This window comes from Muscardinus avellanarius (genome assembly GCF_963383645.1).
Source record: "Muscardinus avellanarius genome assembly, chromosome: 5".
NCBI classification, from domain to species: Eukaryota; Metazoa; Chordata; class Mammalia; order Rodentia; family Gliridae; genus Muscardinus; species Muscardinus avellanarius.
The window spans coordinates 121,217,975-121,236,902 of record NC_137790.1 but is presented as its reverse complement, the minus strand read 5'-3'; the positions used below and the strand labels follow the sequence as shown (position 1 = coordinate 121,236,902).

The 18,928-nt window shown below is 40.4% G+C and overlaps 1 protein-coding gene across 2 annotated transcripts in view; it reads left to right on the top strand.

Moving 5' to 3' along the window:
* VEPH1 (ventricular zone expressed PH domain containing 1) overlaps positions 1-6,059 on the top strand; it is a gene marked incomplete at both ends in the record, with an annotated part of 173,389 nt that extends 167,330 nt beyond the window's left edge. For both annotated transcript variants that reach the window (XM_080695762.1, XM_080695761.1), the window contains one exon: positions 5,823-6,059. In XM_080695762.1, coding sequence (XP_080551888.1) covers positions 5,823-6,059 — 237 coding nt within the window. The remainder of the gene's footprint in view (positions 1-5,822) is intronic.
* Between the last annotated feature and the right edge of the window lie 12,869 nt (positions 6,060-18,928).

Here is an 18,928-nt window from a genome sequence, read left to right as displayed (position 1 = left end):
CTTAGTGAGACCCTGTTTCAAAATAAAGAATAAAAAATAGGGCAGGAGGTGTAGCTCGGAGGTCAAATCCCCTTGGGTTCCACCCCCAGACCCGCAAAAAAAAAAAAAAAAAAAAAGAAAAGAAAACTGAGACCAAAAGACTGTAGTAGAATTTTCTTATTATTGCTTTTTCCATATTTTTTAAAATTTTTTTATTGGTGCACTGTATTCATACATCATAATGGGATAAAAACTTGTGTAGACATACATGCACACATCACCCAGTTAGCCCCTACCCAATCCCCACACCATTCCCTCCCCATCCCTCCTTCCCATGCTTGGCTTAGTGATTGACATCTAATATTATAGCAATTTATCCAAAATTAACAATGATAATCTCACATAACAGATTCATTTGTCTGATATCAAACTTTTGATCACTCAGAGATAACATTTCAGTATTTCTTTTTGCTTTCTTTCTTACCAGAGGATATTTTTTCTTTTTTTTTTTTTAAGGCAAAACTATCATACATTTTTTTTTTTTTTTTGGTGGTACTGGGGTTCTTGGAAGCCCTTCTACCTCCGGGCTACACTCCCAGACCTATTTTTACATTTTTATTTGGAAACAGGGTCTCCTAAGCCAGCGCGCGCGGCTGGCTTCGAACCTGCGCGATCCTCCTGTCTCTGCCTCCCAAGCGCAGGGATTACAAGCGTGCGCCACCACACCTGGCTATCGTACATTTTTTTTAAGAAAAAATTTATCCTAACATGAAACATGAACTCTAAATACCCAAAACGATCTCAAAAAAGAACAAAGCTAGAAGATATACATTTTCTGATTTCAAACCTTATATAGCTACAATAATTGAAACAGTGTAGTACTTCTATAAAGGCAGATAAATAAACCAGTGGAGTAAAATAAAAAGCTTAGAAATAAATTCTTCCATATATGGTCAAGTTATTTTTGACAAAGTTTCCAAGAACATTTGGTGAAGGAAATAATAATCTTTTCACTAAATATTGTTGAAAAATAATAATTACATGAAAAAGAATAAAACTGAACCCTTACCTAACACCATATATGAATATTAACTCAAAATAGATAAAAGACCTAGATGTAAATCTTAAGACTATAAACTTTTAGAAGAAAACCTGGGTCATAACAACATTGAAATTGGCAGTGATTTCTTGGATATGATTTCAAAGGAACAGGCAACAAAAGAATAAACAAACTTCCTAAAAAATAAAAAAATACATCTAAAGACAATGTAAACAGAGTTAAAAGTTACTGATAGAATGGGATAAGATATTTCCAAATGCTATATCTGAAGGTATATTAATATTCCAAATAGAAATCCTAAAAATTTGCAACAATAAAAGCAAACAATACAATTTAGAAATACAATTTAGAAATAGGTAAAAGAGTGAAATAAATAATGAATCTCCAGAGATTTTAACCTATAAACACATGAATATATTCTTCTTTGCTTAGTTGTCTGCTGGATGAGAAATCTTGTTTCTCTGGTTCTGGTATGTATTGCCTATTTCTTCTTTGTAGTTAATCTCTTTGAGTATTTTCTCTAGCGCTGGTTTTGAAGACATAAATTCCTTCAGTTTCTGTTTGTCATGGAAGCTTCTTATTTCCCCATCTAATTTGATAGATAGTTTTGCTGGGTAGGAAATTTTTGGCTAGAAGTTGTTTTCTTTCAGTTTGGATTATGTTACTCCAAGCCCTTTGGGCTCTCATGACTTGGTTTGGGAAGTCTGGAGTGATTCTAATTGGTTTGCCTCTGAATGTCACTTGGCCCTTTGTTTTTGTTGCCTTTAAGATTCTCTGCTTGGCTTCCACATTGGTCATTTTGACAATTATGTGGCATGGGGATCCTCTTCTCTGATCCTGTCTAAAGGGAGTTCTATAAGTTTCCTGGACCTGTGTATCGACCTCTTGTTCTTTATTTGGAAAATTTTCTGCTATTATTAGCTCTCTTAAAATGGGCCCATATTTCTTCAATGTCAGATTCCTGCTGTCTGATTTTTTTCTAAGTTATAAATTATGCATTCGTTTTTGGAGTGATTATCTTCTAGGAGTGAGATTCTAGTCTCCATGTGGTCTAATTGTTTATACTTTGAATTGAGGCCTTTACCTCAATGATTGCTTCCTTTATTTCTTTTAGACTCTCTCTAAATTCTTTTCGAAAGTCCTGTATCATTTCTACAGTTACATTCCTGATTTGATCTTCTAGAGAGCTCTGAATTTCTGTGTTATCAGGTTCTGATAATATGGGGTTGTGGACATTCATTGCTCTATTGTTGTTCCTCTTTCCCATGATTTCAGAAGTTTGTGCCTTCCCTGGGTCACTACGACTTCACTTAGGGTGCTCTGTATCTCGAGTCGGTGGTAATCTCAGCCGCCACTACTCCTTTACTGGGTTGTATTGCAAAGTTTCATACCCAGGAAGTTAATCGAGGCTGTGTGAGACTGTGGGGGTGCCGTGCTGGGTGTTTTCCCACAGGGAGCTGCGACTAGGGTGTGGTATCTCTGTCACTGCTACTCCTTCACTGGGTTGGACTGCAAAATATCCGACCCAAGGAGATTATCAAAGCTGCGCAAGTCCCTGGGAGTGCAGTACAGATATTTCTCCTTTAGGGGCTGCAATTTCACTCACGGTTATAGTGCACACAGATTTGGAGCTGTGGCAGGGCGCGGTGAACTCGCTGTTGCTGCTGGCAATATGATGCTGCTGCTGCGCCCTCAGCCATAAGGCTGGCGTATTTCTTTTCTGGTTTTGAGCTCTGTTCTGAGTCCCTGGAAGGCATGATGAGCTCAGCCACTGGGAGTTTTAGACGTTCATTGCACTGAAAGAACTGCTGAATTACACCTGAATGATCCATAGCTGCTCACTTCAGCTCCTTGTTTACCTTTCCTCTCTGGAGCCTGGTGCTGTGAGGCAAGATGGCACAGGCGCGGCTCTGCTGCTGCATTGCAGGCTTGATTTCTAGTCTCTGGTTGTTCTTTTAGTCTTTTTTTTCTCTGTCCCTTGTGTTTACATTTTTTATTTCTCTGCTGATGGTGTTTTCTGGCTATGAAAAGCGCTGATTTTGTGGCAACAGAGATCAAGTTTTAGCAAAACTCGTAAACGCTGCTTTTCTTGGTCGCCATCTTCCCAGAAGTCTACTTTTGCTTTTTAAGTTCTATGTTGGGGGGGAGGGGGAGAGGTTACCAGGAGCGTTCTACCTCCTAACTGTACCCCAAGCCCCCCCCCTTTTTTTTTGCATGTCTAGGAATGGAACCCAGGGACATTCAATCTCCTAGCTACACCTCCTGCCCTATTTTTTATTCCATATTTTGAAACAGGGTCTCACTGAGTTGCAAAGTGCCTCACTAAGTAGCTGAGGCTGTCCGTGAACCGCAATCCTCCTGTCTCAGCCTCCTGAATGCTGCGATTTCAAGCATGCACCACCACGTCCAGCTTAATATTGACACTTTAAAATAAGAAGAGCACATCTCTCCTTTAAATATAATTGTTGGTCAGGCATGGTGGAGCACACTTGTAATCCCAGCATTTGAGAGGTTGAGACAGGAGGATCATGCAGGTTCAAAGCCAGCCTCAGCTACTTAATGAGGCTCTCAGCAACTTAGTGAGACCCTGTTTCCAAATAAAATATAAGGTAGGTCTGGGAGAATAGCCTGGAGGTAGAAAAGCCCCTGGGTTCCACCCCCAGTACCTAAATAAATAAATAAATAAATAAATGTAATTGTTTTAAGAAGGTATCATAGTACTTTGATACCTAACATCATCCACTTTTTTAAAAAAATGCATAAGTTAACTTTTCTTTAATAGATATATTTTCATTGTTTCTTTTTTCCCTGATATCATATTTCTATCTCTTCATAGCGTTTTATCTTCATTGCCCTATCATAATTTCAGTGTAACAAACACATGTGTTTAAACTAAAATTTTATTATTTTAACTTATTGTGACCATCAATCAGTCTCTAAGTATTAAGATTTTTACAATTATCTTTTTAAGTTACATTGTCTATGAAAATCCATAAGCCTAAAGCCAAATTCAATAAATAACTATTAAACATTAAAAAGGGAAATACTACTCTGTGCATAGCGATGTATGCTTGTATTCCCAGTACTTGGAGGCTTAGACAGGAGGATTGTGCAGGTTCAAAGCCAGCCTCAGCTACTTAGTGAGGTTTTCAACAACTTAGTGAGACTCTGTTTCTAAATAAAAATATAAAATAGGACTGGAAGTATAGCCCAGAGGTGGAAGGCCCCTGGGTTTCATCTCTAGTACCACAAAAAAATCAAGAGAGAGAGAGAGAGAGAGAGAGAGAGAGAGAGAGAGAGAGAGGAAGAAGAAAGAAAGAAGGAAGGAAGGAGAAAGAGGAAAGAAAGAAAGAAAGAAAGAAAGAAAGAAAGAAAGAAAGAAAGAAAGGAAGAAAGAGAAATACTACTCTTTTTCTGTGTGTGTGGTATTGGGGATGGAACCCAGGGGCATTCTACCTCCAAGTTACACCCCCAGCCCGCATTTATATTCTTTATTTTGAAACAAGATCTCACTGAATTGCAGAGGGTCTCACTAAGTAGCTCAGGCTGGCTGTGAACCTTGATCCTCCTATCTCAGCCTCCCAAATGCTGGAATTATAAACGTGTGCCACCACGCCCAGCTTGGAGATAACTACTCTCTTGATGAAGCAGGAGGAGAGGGATTGTTTCCTTGCTTGATGGCTACTCCGTGATTTCGGTATGTTGAGTTGGTTTTTTTGTTTGGAGCTCCTGAGATTTTCCCAGGTTGGACCATAGATGGTATAACATGTGAGGTGCGTGAGGAGGAGACCTTTTCATTGTGAAGTGAAAGAAGGGTGATTGTCAAGGGGGATGTGGGAAAGGAGAATCAGCAAGATTCTCAACCACAGGTTCGTTCTCCAGGAGGCAAATGTATTCAGAGACCTAAAAGACTTGAAATTGCTTTACAGAAGCATTTAATTGCCTTAAAACAATCTGTGGGAGTCCAGGGTAGGGACCCAGGTGTTCCAAAGGTCCTTAAACATATATGTTTTCATAAAAGACAACTGTAACATCATTAAATATTTTTCACTTAGTGTTTGTAGAAAAGCTTCCAAGGCTGCTAAGATTTCAAACTCACTTCATTTACAAACACTGGGATCCTGTTCATGACACTAAAGGCTTGTCAGACGCCTTCTCAGAGGTAGCGTGAAAGAGAATTCAACACCTTCCAAACTGTCTGATACTCCAAATTGTGCTGCTGCCTTTTGCTCTATTAATATTGTGCTAATATCAATAGAAAGTGATATAAAATCAAAGGTCTGTGAATTAAGCATTTTTCCCAATCCCACCTGACTGGGAAAGTCTTTAGAAATTGGCTCTCTTGTACCATCTTACAATAGCACAATAAAAGCCACGGCTCACCGCTTCAGTCATTTCGATGATTTTTTGAGGACCCAGAATCCAAAGTAACAAAGGTCTTGAGCCACAGGAAGTGAAAGGGTCTGGCCCTCTTAAAATTCCCCAGTGAAGCCTGGCATGGTGGCGCATGCTTGTAATCCCAGCATTTGGGAGGCTGAGACAGGGGGATCATGGTTCTCAGACAGCCTTAGCTACTTAGTAAGGCCCTTGGTAACTCAGTGATACCCTGTTTCAAAATAAAGAATAAAAAATAAGGCAGGTAGTGTAGCTCAGAGGTAGAATTCCCCTGGGTTCCATCCCCAGACTCTCAAAAAAAAAAAAAAAAAGAAAAAAATTCCCCCGTGACCAGAGGTCCAGCCTGTCGCAGGAGTGGCTCACGTTCTTCCCTTCCCCTATGTTTCAGAAGGACGATCCTGCCGACTCCCCAATAGAGCTCAGCAAGGTGCAGAGTGTGAAAGCTGTGACCAAGAAGCGCCGGGACCGCCCTCTCCCCCGGGCCTTTGAGATTTTCACGGACAGCAGGACCTATGTGTTCAAGGCCAAGGACGACAAGAACGCCGAGCAGTGGCTGCAGTGCATCAGCGTGGCTGTGGCCCAAGCCAAGGAGAAGGAGAGTAGGGAGGTGACCACGTATCTGTAGGGATGCCCTGCACAGGGGCCTCACCAGCCTCAGCAGAGAGTGAATCCCCCAGCCACGCTGCCTCCTCCTAAAAACAGCAGGACAGTCATTCCTCAGGGAAGGACCTGAAATGGCAGGATTCTGGGGAGTTTCGTGCCCTAAGGGCTGTCCTACCAACTCCAGAATATCTCTGAAGCTAACAGGGAAAATGACAGAGCGCACCCTCAGTGGGGCATCAGGAGGGCAAGGCGCAAATGAGGAACCTCCTATATCTGTTCCTTTAAAACTGGCAGAAAACAGCATCACATTTGATACCTGAAATACCTGAGCTGAGGCCAGTGACCCTTCTGCTGAAAACCAGTCTGTCCAAGGTATCAAGAGAAAAAAAAATTATCATGAAAAGTCAAATTAATGTACACTGAAGAAAATCTTGTGGCTTATAGATATATACTTAACAATTATCCTCTCAGTACAAATGGCACTAAATTTGGCATAATGGTTCACCAGTTATATAATTAAATATCTGTCCTTTAGAAGTGCTTATGGAATTATTCTTTTTAAATTCTTAAAATCTAAGGTTTAGATATTTGGACATTGCTGCCCAAAGAGAGTAAAGATAAGATAGATTAATCATAGAAAAGCTGGGCGTGGTGGCATCCACTTATAATCCCAGCATTTGGGAGGCTGAGACAGGAGGATCATGGTTTTCAGACAGCCTCAGCTACTTAGTGAGGCCCTTTGCAACTCAGTGAGACCCTGTTTCAAAATAAAGCATTAAAAATAGGGCTGGGGGTGTAGCTCAGAGGTAGAATGCCCCTGGGTTCCATCCCCAGTACCACACACACACAAAAAAAGAAGCATAGAAAACCATTTCTCCATCTCTCAAGTATGTGCTATCTCCAGTAAAAAGGAGAGTTTATTTTTAAAGTTCTACACTTTTATTCTTTGTATCCAACCTTGTAACATCTACAAATAAGAAATGTTAGGAGTCTTAATGACGCAGTGGCAAGAATGACAGGTCACACTTAATGTCTTTCACGAATACTCGGTATATTTTACAATGCTCATAACACTCTCATCCTTCTCTAACTAAGCCACTGGCCAGATAGCATTTGGTTACCTGAGGCAAACGGGTCTCTGCAGGTAATCTAGGTTCGGGATCGCTGTCACAGCCGTCGCCGATGGTCGAGGTGCAGATGCTCGATGTCCGGGGAGTCAGACGGGGATGAGCCCAGCTGTCATTTAGAGGAATTGTCCAGCAGCTACCAGGGAATGTTTCCTTCTGGCCGGGCTAACTTTCAACCTCTTAGACAGTTGGGTCAGAGCCACTGATCTAGCCATTTGCTAGGTCTCATATACCCTACATTGACGTCACTAATTACGTAGGCTCATTGCTTCGACCGTCATCTTGTTTTCTCAGCTGTTTCATCTTATGGACATATGTCCGGGATGTGTGTCCATTACTTCGTCCTTATCTTGTCTTCCAGTCGTCTCATCCTACAGATGTGTGCTGGGGAGTGTGTCCATTAGTCTTGGGCACGTCAGTTACATCCTTCTTCTGCCTCACCTTCTTTGCATATCTGGCCAGTCCACCTGTCCCTACGCTGTACCTATATCCCGACATATATTCCATATACTCACAACATTTTTGACATATATTTTGTATGCTCGTAACAAGAAACACTTATTAGTTTTTTTCCCATTGCCCACAAGGATAAGTTCTTTAATTCAGCGGTGGTGGGAAAAATCCTGAGATGTTTCCAGAGACCCATGCCCTGGTATAACCCTCCACTGCTTAAGTGGATAGAACCTGAAACTGGCTTCTAACCAAGAGAACGTGACAAAAAAAAAAAAAAATGTTCTCCCATGATTATGTTACATTATGGCAAAAATGAAAAGACTGTAGTCGGGCGTGGTGGTGCACGCTTGTAATCCCTGCACTTGGGAGGCTGAGACAGGAGGATCGTGTAGGTTCGAAGCCAGCCACGCTGGCTTAAGAGACCCTGTTTCCAAATACAATATAAAATAGGTCTGATAGTGTAGCCCAGAGGTAGAAGGCCCCTGGGTTCCATCCCCAGTACCACCATAGAAAGAAAGAAAGAAAGAAAGAAAGAAAGAAAGAAAGAAAGAAAGAAAGAAAGAAAGAAAGAAAGAAAGAAAGAGAGAGAGAGAAGGGAAGAAAGGAAGGAAGGAAGGATTGTATAGATGTAATTGTATAGATGTAATTAAGGTACTTAATCAGCCAGATTTGAGTGAATCAAGCAGATACTGCCCTGAGTGGTCTTCATCTCATCAGGTAGGTTCTTAAAAAAGCATCAAAAAGTAAGAATCTTTCCTGCTGGCCTTGCATGAGCTGGGTTCTGCAGCTGTGGGAATGAATCCTGCCAACAACCACAGTGATCTTGGAAGAGGTTCTCTGAGCCTCAGGTAGGAGCCTGGCCCAGCGCCATTCTGGTCTCAGACTAGAGCGCTGAGCGGAGGCCTTGGCCGAGCCTGCCTGGGCTCTTGCTCACAGACACTGGGGTGGTAAATATATGCTGTGTTAAACAGCTAAGTGTGTGGGACTTTGCTATGAAGTGATAACTAATACAAAAGCTGTTTTGGAATACATAGAGGATAACTTTTTCCTTGAAATGTATTTATTAGCCGGGCATGGCGGCACATACTTGTAATCCCAGTACTTGAGAGGCTGAGACAGGAGGATCGCGGTTCACGGACAGCTTCAGCTACTTAGTGAGGCCCTATGCAACTTAGTGAGACCCTGTTTCAAAATAAAAGATAAAACATAGGGCTGGAAATGTAGCTCAAAGATGTAATCCCCAGTACTACACACACACAAAAAAGAAATGTATTATTAATACATAGGCTAGTCTAGAATCCTACAGAGACATTATAAATAGTCAGTTCTCTGACTCCATTGTTAATTCACCAAGATAGGAAATTAAAAAAAGAGGTCATGTTTAAGAAGAGAAATTTAATTTAAACTTAACATGTAAAGTTTTTGAATCACAGAAGTTATTACATCCTGGAAATAGAGTTCTGGTGGTCAAAATTTGGGCCCACTGGATATATAGGCAGTGGATAAAGATATGGAATTAAATGAAATTACCCAGGGAGAATAAGAAACAAAAGAATTAATAAGGAGACCTTGTCTTCCCAGTGAAGCTACACTGATTAAAGTTCCTTTCATGCTTTTCAAAAAGGAAGAGGAATTAATCAGGACCCCTTGGGGCGCCAGAGTGTGAGCAAAGGCAGCTGGATTCACTGCTTAGCACTCAGAGGGGGTGCAGACCGGGGCACAGGATGCCACAGCTCCCAGAGTACTAAGGATTTTCAGGGAAAAGGGAGAGGTCAACAATTTGAAATGCTGAAGAGTAATCGCTTGAGATAAAGCTTGACTTTCACAATTAAGAAGCAGTTAATGTCACTGGTAAAAACAATTTCACTGGAGCAATAGAGTAAAAGTCAAATTTCAGTGAGTTGAAGAATCAATAGGAGGTTAGGGGTTTAAAGCAATAATTGGACTATCCTTTCCAAAAAGTGGGGCCATGCTGAAGGAACCAGGATTGAGTGTGTGTGTGTGTGTGTGTGTGTGTGTGTGTGTGTGTGTGTGTGTGTTTTGAAGAAGCCTTGAGAAAAAGAAGTTAAAAAATAAAAAATATACAGAGAGCAAAGCCAGGCGGGATTCCTGTAATCCCAGTACTTGTGAGGTTGAGACAGGAAGATCACAGGTTCAAGAAAGACCAGTCTTGGCAATTTAGGAAGACCTTCAGCAACTTAGTGAAACCCTGCTTCAAAATAAAAATAAAAGGGGCTGGAGGTGTAGCTCAGAAGGAAAACACCTTTGGGTTTAATCCCCAGTTCCACAAAAAGAAAGAGAGAAAAGGAGGAAGGAGGGGAATGGAACGAGGAGAGACAGGCAAACACTCTGGGGGATGGGGAGAAAATCTAGCAACCCTAGAACTCTGGCACGTCCACCTAGACAATGATAGCCAGACACACTGTGTTCACACAGCTCCTTCATGTCTTTGAGGACAGCCTTTGGAAGGCTTACATCAAATAGAAAGGGATGTGTTTCTGTCTTTCAATCAATAAAATAATTAGAATTCACTTTGGTGGGCACTGAGAATCTGGAGGAGTTATAAAGTGTTTAAATAACGTGACTTATAAGGTGCTCAAATAACGTAGAAGTGTGAGTGCTCAAACGAATGGCAGGCTCCTTTGCTCCTAAGAAAAGCAGTACTCCCTGAGACCCCATTGGAAACCAAGGGGGAGAGTTTTTTTGTTTTTTGTTTGTTTGTTTTGGCTTTTTTTTTTTTTTTTTTTTTGGTGGGTCTGGGGATGGAACCCAGGGGCATTTGAACTTCAAGCTACATCCCTGCCCTATTTTGTGTTCTTTATTTTGAAACAGGGTCTCACTAAGTTGCAGAGGGCCTCACTAAGTAGCTGAGGCTATCCACGAACCACAATCCTCCTGTCTCAGCCTCCCGAATGCAGGGATTTCAATTGTTAATCTAACTTTTTTTAAAATTATTTTAGAGTTCTTTGATATCTTGTTTTATTCTAGAACAACCAGTTGATTCATGCTAGCATAATACCCACAGTATACATCAGACACATACACTTTTACACAGCTGTTACAATAACAAGGAAATTGTTTTGCATGTGCTTTGTAGAAATCAGTCTCACAGCTCATTATCTCAGACTTCTATCTCTAATCGTTCTACTTCCCCTCCTCTGGGGTTTCATGCAATCAGGAGAAACTTCACGTGTGTTTCTTTGGGATTAACAGAGATTCAACAGAGATTCACATCCACCTACCAGGTTTTCTTGGGGGTATTCTGTTGTGTCCTGGTTCAGAAATGTTGTAATACGGAGGAAATTACCTAAATGCCTTTTCTCTTATATGAGAAAAACGATGAGTTTGTTTGCCAAACTGGTTTACAAACCCCCAAATCAGAGTAAAACTCATCTTTTAATTTAGCCAAACCCACAATTCAGGAATGTTTCTCTTGGAAAATTAGCCATCGTGCTGGGGGTATGTGTGCCTTACGGGCTGATTTGAGAATGTTTTAGTCGGTCTCCGAGCATCACCGAAGGAGAGCTCAAGTTTTCCTATCAGTGCCCCTCCCCAGGCCCAACTCCCCTCTCCTCCTAGCTGCAGATATTGATGCCAAGGGAAATTTACTAAGTGTCCTTCCTGCACCTTGGACCATCTCAGTCTCTTTCCCGAGAGCTCAGCCAGATGGTTGCAAAGTCTGAAAGACCAGGGAGGAAGAGTGTCCACCAAGGAGAGGCAAACAGGGCTGGCAGAGGTGGAGCTCAGAGTTGGTCGACCCCACTTCACACAGCTAAGGTGAGGAAGACATTCAAAGGCCTGAATCTGCATTTCCCCAGGCTAAAACAAAACAAAAAAAAACCATTGCCAGAGAAAGGAAAGTTTCTCCAACACTGAGACCCAAGACCGGTTCCTACTGTCGCAATACAGTCACAGTCACGAATGCAGTTTCTTCCTCGTAAGGGCGACTGAAAATACAAATCCAAACATACGCATGCCATCATTTCCTTTATTTCTTTGTATGTGAACTTAATTTATATCCTGGTCCCTGGATCCCATTTCACCTTAGTGGCAAAGAAAGTAATCTCTGTTCAAGATAAACTCAATCAACTCAGAGCAATCTCCACCAATTCAGGGTTTTTCTAGCCACCCCTCCTTCCCAACAAATATTCTTCCCAATATATTATTTGTGCAACAAGGTTCATATCTTCATTCTTTGGGGTTAATGGGTTTTGTTTGTTTTTTTGTTTGTTTTGTGGTACTGGGGGTGAAACACAGGGGCTTTTCTACCTCCAGGCTATACTCCCAGACCAATTTTATATTTTATTTGAAACAGGGTCTCACTAAGTTGCTGAGAGCCTCACTAAGTAGCTGAGGCTGGCTTTGAACCTGCGCAATCCTCCTGTCTCAGCCTCCCAAGTGCTGGGATTACAAGCATGCACTACCACACCCAGCGGGGTTATAATTTTTTAACCTCAAAATTCTGACTTTTGTGACATAAAACCCTATCTTCTCAAAGCAATATCTCTGCTGCCCATTTCTGAAATTCAAAATACTTACAATTTGCCGGGCCTAGTGGCCCACGCTTGTAATCCCTGGGTTTGGGAGTCTGAGACAGGAGGGTCGCACAGGTTAGAAGCCAGCCTCGGCTACTGAGTGAGTATCTCAGCAACTTAGTGAGACACTGTTTCCAAATAAAGTATAAAATGGGTCTGAGAGTGTAGCCTGGAGGTAGAAAAGCCCCTGGGTTCCACCCCCAGTACCACCAAAAGTTTTTAAAAAGTACTTACAATTTGCCATTACTTCCCTGTTATTTTCTTTCAACACCCCTTCTGAGGCAGTACATGTCTCCCGCCTAGTTTAAATGAAGAGGGCAAAGTGTGCTCCTGAGATAAAATGAATAATAAAAATTTTAATATATAATCTTTTTTTTTTTTTGGTGGTGGTACTGGGGGTGGAACCCAGAGGCTCTCTACCTCTGGGCTATACTCCCAGACCTTTTTTTTTTTACATTTTATTTGGAAACAGGGTCTCACTAAGTTGCTGAGAGCCTCACTAAGTAGCTGAGAGCCTCACTAAGTAGCTGAGGCTGGCTTTGAACCTGCGCGATCCTCCTGTCTCAGCCTCTCAAGCGTGGGGATTACAAGCGTGCGCCACCATGCCCGGCAATATATAATCTTTTTAAATATATATAATACATAAGTATATGTTCGTGAATTGTTACATTTTGTTTAAGAGACTGCACTTCTGGTAAAAACGAAAAGCACAACACTAATATATTTTTTATATAAATAAAAACCATTTGGCAGGGACTCAAAACTATGTGGCCCAAGCAGACAGCATCTACTCAGTCAAAACTAAATCAAGGCAAATTTTCTTTCAAGTGGAGGGATGGACTATTCAACTTTCAATCACCCATCCACCAGGCTCCTTCAAGTAAAATCAGCATCCTCTGTTATTTATTTATATAATATGTCCACATTTAGGATATCTGCTTCAAAAGAAGGGAAGGAATAATGAAGAGTTTTATCTTTGCTGTTTGTTTTAAATAAAAGCCCCTGAGAAAAATGTGATATGTCCCCCCAAATGAAACCGTAATTATGAAAATCATGTTTATTTTAATCTCTGCCACCACTAAGCTGAAGCCAAGCCATTTGTTTTAAATTTTAAACTACTGGGAATAAGCAAGCTGAGGGAAGGTGTGGAAATTCAGAGGTCATAGAAATTATGTTACCATGGTAGAAGCAGAACTAAAAATGTCCTCTTTGGTTCAAAGTTCAGGGAGACTTGGAAGGCTGAGACAGGAGGGCCTCAGGTAGAATGTCCCTCCCTCCCTCCCTCTCTCTCTCAGGTAGAACGTCCCTGAGTTCAATTCCCAGTACCAAAAAAGAAAAAGAGACAAGACAAAGATGCTTTCTCTGCAACTGAAAATAGATGACATAGTGGATTGCCACAAACAACCTAAAAATGATTCTGTTTGTTTTTTTTTATTAAAGATGGAGGTTTATCTAGGAGAGGGATACAATTTTGAGGGAGAATGTGAGAAAGAGAGAAAGAGAGAGAGAGAATGGAGAGAAAAAAAGAGAGAGACAGAGAGAGAGGCTTTCTTTTTTTTTTATTATAATACTAGGAATGGAACCCAGAGGTATTCTCCCTACAAGCTACACCCCCAGCCCTATTTTTTATTCTTTATTTTGAAACAGGGTCTCACTGAGTTGCAAAGGGCCTCACTAAGTAGTAGCTGATGCTGTTTTCTTACTGAGATCCTTCTGTCTCAGCCTCCCAAATGCTGGGATTACACGCCTGACTAAAAATGAGGGGTTTTTTTTGTTTTATTGTTTGTTTGTTTGCTTGTTTATTTGTTTATTTTTTAGTGGTACTGGGGGTGAAACCCAGAGTTTTTCTATGTCCAGGATATGCTCCCAGACCTATTTTATATTTTATTTGAAACAGGGTCTCACTAAGTTGCTGAGAGCCTCACAAAGTAGCTGAGGCTGGATTCGAACCTGCACAATCCTCCTGTCTCAGCCTTCCAAGCGCGGGGATTACAAGCATGTGCCACCACGCCCGGCTAAAAATGAGTTTTGATAGTCACTCTTTCTAAGAAAAATAAAGAGACCCACATAGCAGAATATATTTTTGGTTTAATAAGAAGAATTACACTGTAACTCTGAAGTTAGTCCCTGTCTTTTTATGTACATGTTAACATTTCTATGCTAAAACATCGCCTGTATGGCTGCTCAATTTCACAAGCATGTGAAAGAATCTGATTATAGGTAGTATGCTCCTTACTGTGAAATTCTTCAGAATAGAAAGGGCTATAATAGCCGGGCGTGGTGGCGCACACTTGTAATCCCCGCGCTTGGGAGGCAGAGATAGGAGGATCGCACAGGTTCAAAGCCAGCCGCACTGGCTTAAGAGGCCCTGTTTCCAAATAAAAGATATAAAATAGGTCTGGGAGTGTAGCCCGGAGGTAGAAGGATTTCCAGTAACCCCAGTACCACGAAAGAAAGAAAGAGAAAGAAAAAGAAAGAAAGAAAGAGAAGAAAGGAGCTATAATATGTGAGAAAAATCCCAGCATGGTGGCTCACACTTGTAATCCCAGTACTTGGGAGACTGAGATAGGAGAATTACAGGCTCTCACCCAGCCTAAACAATTTAGGGAGATTCTCAGCAACTTAGCAAGACCCTGTTTCCAAATAAAAATAAAACAGATAAAACAGATTTGTGGGTATATCCCAGAGGTAAAAGCCTTTGGGTACCATCCCCAGTACCACAAATAAAAAAAAAATTTAAAAAAAATATATATATGTATATATATATATATATGAAAAATACACTGAACTCCTTACAACCACACCACAGCCAAAGAAATAAAGCTTTAAATGTGCATTTGAAGCCCTCCAGGTATATCCTCTCCAAGTGTAATTCTGTCTGGATCTCACACAGTTAACCTAGTATTCTAAATTTGGTAATTATTATTATCCATATATAATCTCTAGAAACTACAAAGTGGTTTTTATATATTTAAACTTCACATGACTAGTGTCATATTGCATGACTCTTTCTCTATTTTCAAGTCTCAGGCCTGCAAGACATCATTCTGATAAATCTTTCTCTAGTGGGTTTTTAGGGTGAAGGATATCATTCCCTTGATATCCTTCAATTTTTAACCACTTGCTGGGGGACAGTGGTTTCTGATCTTGGCAATGACAAAAATACTTCCCCGAAAATACTAGTTCTTTGTGTGCAATGTCAAATATTTCTTTGGGCAATAATTCTGAAAACTGTGATCTATAGACCCCCTGAGGGAGCCCAAGACCCTTTCAGGCAATCCAAGTAGTCAGAATCACTTTCTTTTTTGTTTTTCTTGGTGCCGGGGATTGAGCCCAGGGGCACTGTACCTCTGAGCAATGCCTACAGCCTCTTTTATTTTTTATTTTGAAACAGGGTCTGGCTAAATTGCTGAGGCTATCCTTGAACCTGTGATCCTCCTGTCTCAGCCTCCATGGTACAGTCCCCCCAAGGATTACAGGTGCGTACCACCTGTGATCATCCCTGGCTCCACTCTCTTAAAAGTAAGAAGATGCCATTTAACTTGTTCACTGTGTTGATGTTTGCACTGTTGACACAAAAGCAACCATGGGTCAAACAAACACACTTCAGCAGGAGCCAAGGCGGCAATGTGGAGCTGAGCTCATGGCAGATGCATGACCACCCTCTGTGCTGCCAGTTAAAAATCCCTAAGAAGCTGGGCGTGGTGGCGCACGCTTGCAATCCCAGCATTCAGGAGGCTGAGACTAGAGGATGGCGGTTCGCGGACAGCCTCAGCTACTTAGTGAGGCACTCAGCAACTTAGTGAGACCCTGTTTCAAAATTAAAAAAATATATAGGGCAGGGGGTGTAGCTCGGAGGTCGAATACCCCTGGGTTCCATCCCCAAACCCACAAAAATAAAATAGAATAAAATCCCTAAGAAATATCAACTTTTTAAAGTTCAACTGTTACGCAGACATGTATTTAACACTCTGTATCTTAAGGTGGAAAGTAAGCCCAAAGTACTCAAGAAAAGCCCTTGTTTGATTTCTAAAATGGAGTACCGCTTTCTCTCGTGGAACATCCCAATTTCTATTCAGAACGTGACTGCCAACTGTCAGCAATCTCTGGTACTTGGCAGAGATTTTCCCCAAAAACGAAGGACGGAGGCTTGCCATTCTCCACGAACCTAATAGTACTGTTGTTAATGATAAAATTTGAGTTCTCAGAAAAACTAAGAATTTTTGAGAACGTGAATCTAATCCTGTGAGGTTTATAGCTTTGCGATGCTCTGTGAGATGGGTAGTGATTTTTTTAAAATGTTGTATAATGTAAACATATCCATGTTTTGAAAATCCGTATGACTCAGTAAAACAATATTTTCTAAATGACTAAAGCAAAATGTCATAAAATTATGCCTGGGTAAAGAGCAAATTATAGGTACAAGATAAACCATGGATTTTAATTTAATAGAATACAAAAGTTGACTGATATGGTTTCAAACTAACCTTTATGAAACTGTCACTTATTTGTTGGGAGAGAGTATAAAAAAAATATTCACAATTATCTGAAAAGGCTATTTAAAATACTCCTCCCTTTTCAAGTTTTATATCTGTGGGAAGTCGTATATTTCAACCAAAACAATATACCACAGCAGACAATGCAGAAACCAAATCCAGCTGCCTTTTACTGCATTTTTTTTTTTTACAGAAATGTAAAACAATGCCATGCTTCTCACTAAAATTTTTTGTTTCCTTGTTTTAAAAAATACTAAAACTAGCCGGGTGTGGTGGCGCACGCTTGTAATCCCCGCGCTTGGGAGGCTGAGACAGGAGGACCTCACGGGTTCAAAGCCAGCCTCAGCTAATTAGTGAGGCTCTCAGCAACTTAGTGAGACCCTGTTCCCAAACAAAATATAAAAAAGGTCTGGGAGTATAGCCGGGAGGTAGAAAGCCTCTGGGTTGCACCCCCAGTACCACCAAAAAAAAAAAAAAAATACTAAAACTATACTGGGCATGGTGCACACACTTGTAATCCCAAGCATTTGAGAGGCTGAGACAGGAGGATCACGGTTCAAGGACAGCTTCAGCTACTTAGTGAGGTCTTCTGCAACTCAATGAGAATAATAATATTAATAATGAATATTATGAAAATATAATATTCATGTTGCCATGGGATTTTATCACTTTTTAAATAACAGTGCATGGATTTCTTAATTTCTCCATTTTATTTTCTAATATGACAACAATCAATGAATACAATTCAACTAAGCAAAAGCTCTGGTATTCTTAATGAGTTTAAAAAATTTTAAAGCATCCTGGGACCAAAAAATTTTAAAAAACTGTGACTTAAGGCATGACCAAGAATAGAATTCCTAGATTGAAATTTACCTTTACTAAATATTTCCAAATTATTCTTCAAGACCTTTGTATCAATCTGGACTTTTACATGCGTGAGAACACCTGCCAGGTCCTTGTTGGCAGTTTGGAATTGTTTCAGGTTTAAATTCTGTTTATATTCAATAAGTGCCAAAGTGGTGGTGTTTTCTGTTTTCAGTTATTCATAAAATTATGCATTTCCACGTATTTATTGGCTTCACAGATTTTCTCTTCCTTAATATTCCTGTGTAAGCTAGGTATGGTGGTACACGCTTGTAATCCCAGTACTTGGGAAGTTGAGACAAGAGAATTTCAGGTTCACGGCCAGCCCCAGCTACTTAGTGAAGCACTGTGCAGCTTAGTGAAGTCCTGTTTCAAAACAAATAATAAAAAAATAAGGGCTGAGGGTGTAGCTTAGAGGTAGAATGCCCCTGGGTTCCATCACCAATACCATTAAAAAAAAATCCTGTGTACGCTTTTGTACATATCTCTGAAGAGTTGCCCTTTTGCATCAATTTTCATGGGTTCTTTTCAGGTATGTATCCTGGCTGATTTCTCTTGTTTTTTTTTTTTGTTTGTTTGTTTTGTTTTGTTTTGTTTTTCACTTTTCAATTTTTAATTTTGGGGAGGAGGAATAAAACTTACATATCAATAATTTTACATACCAAAACTTAACATATGCAATAAAACTTACATATCATACCTGTTGACTTCATGAATTTTAACAATTGTATAAGCCCATGTTATCAACACCCAAAACAAGATACAAAATATTACTATTATCCCAGAAAGCTCTACATACCTGCCCAAAGGCAGCCATCCTGGATTAGACTGTCCTCTTCTGCTGTCACATAAATAGGATCATATATTATGTATCTCTTTGTGTTGTCTCTTTCTCAACAAAATGTTTTCTAGGATTAATCTGTGTGTGTGTGTGTGTGTGTGTGTGTGTGTGTGTGTGTGTGTAGTTTATTTCTTTCTCTTGCCAAGTACAATTCCATTGTGTGAATATATCAAAGTATAGACAGACATTAGGGTTGTTTCTAGTTTGGACTTGGTGAGTATGGCTGCTATGACCATTCTATGCAAAATTCTTCGTGACATATGTTTTCATTCCTAGTACGTTTGGCTGACATATCTGACCTCTTTCTCTCATCATTTCATCTCTTCATATTACATATGCTACATCTTAGAGCTATCCTCCATTCACTCTTTCTTTCTCCATTTCTGTCTAACCCTATGCTATACACCAACTTCACATTCCAGTGGTCATGATTTCATTTCTAAGATTCTTATTTGGTTCTCTATTTTTTGTCTTCCAGGTTTTTTTGTTTTGTTTTGTTTATTTGTTTTTTGTTTTGGTGTGTGTGTGTGTGTGTGTGTGTGTGTGTGTGTGTGTGTGTGGTACTGGGGTTCCTG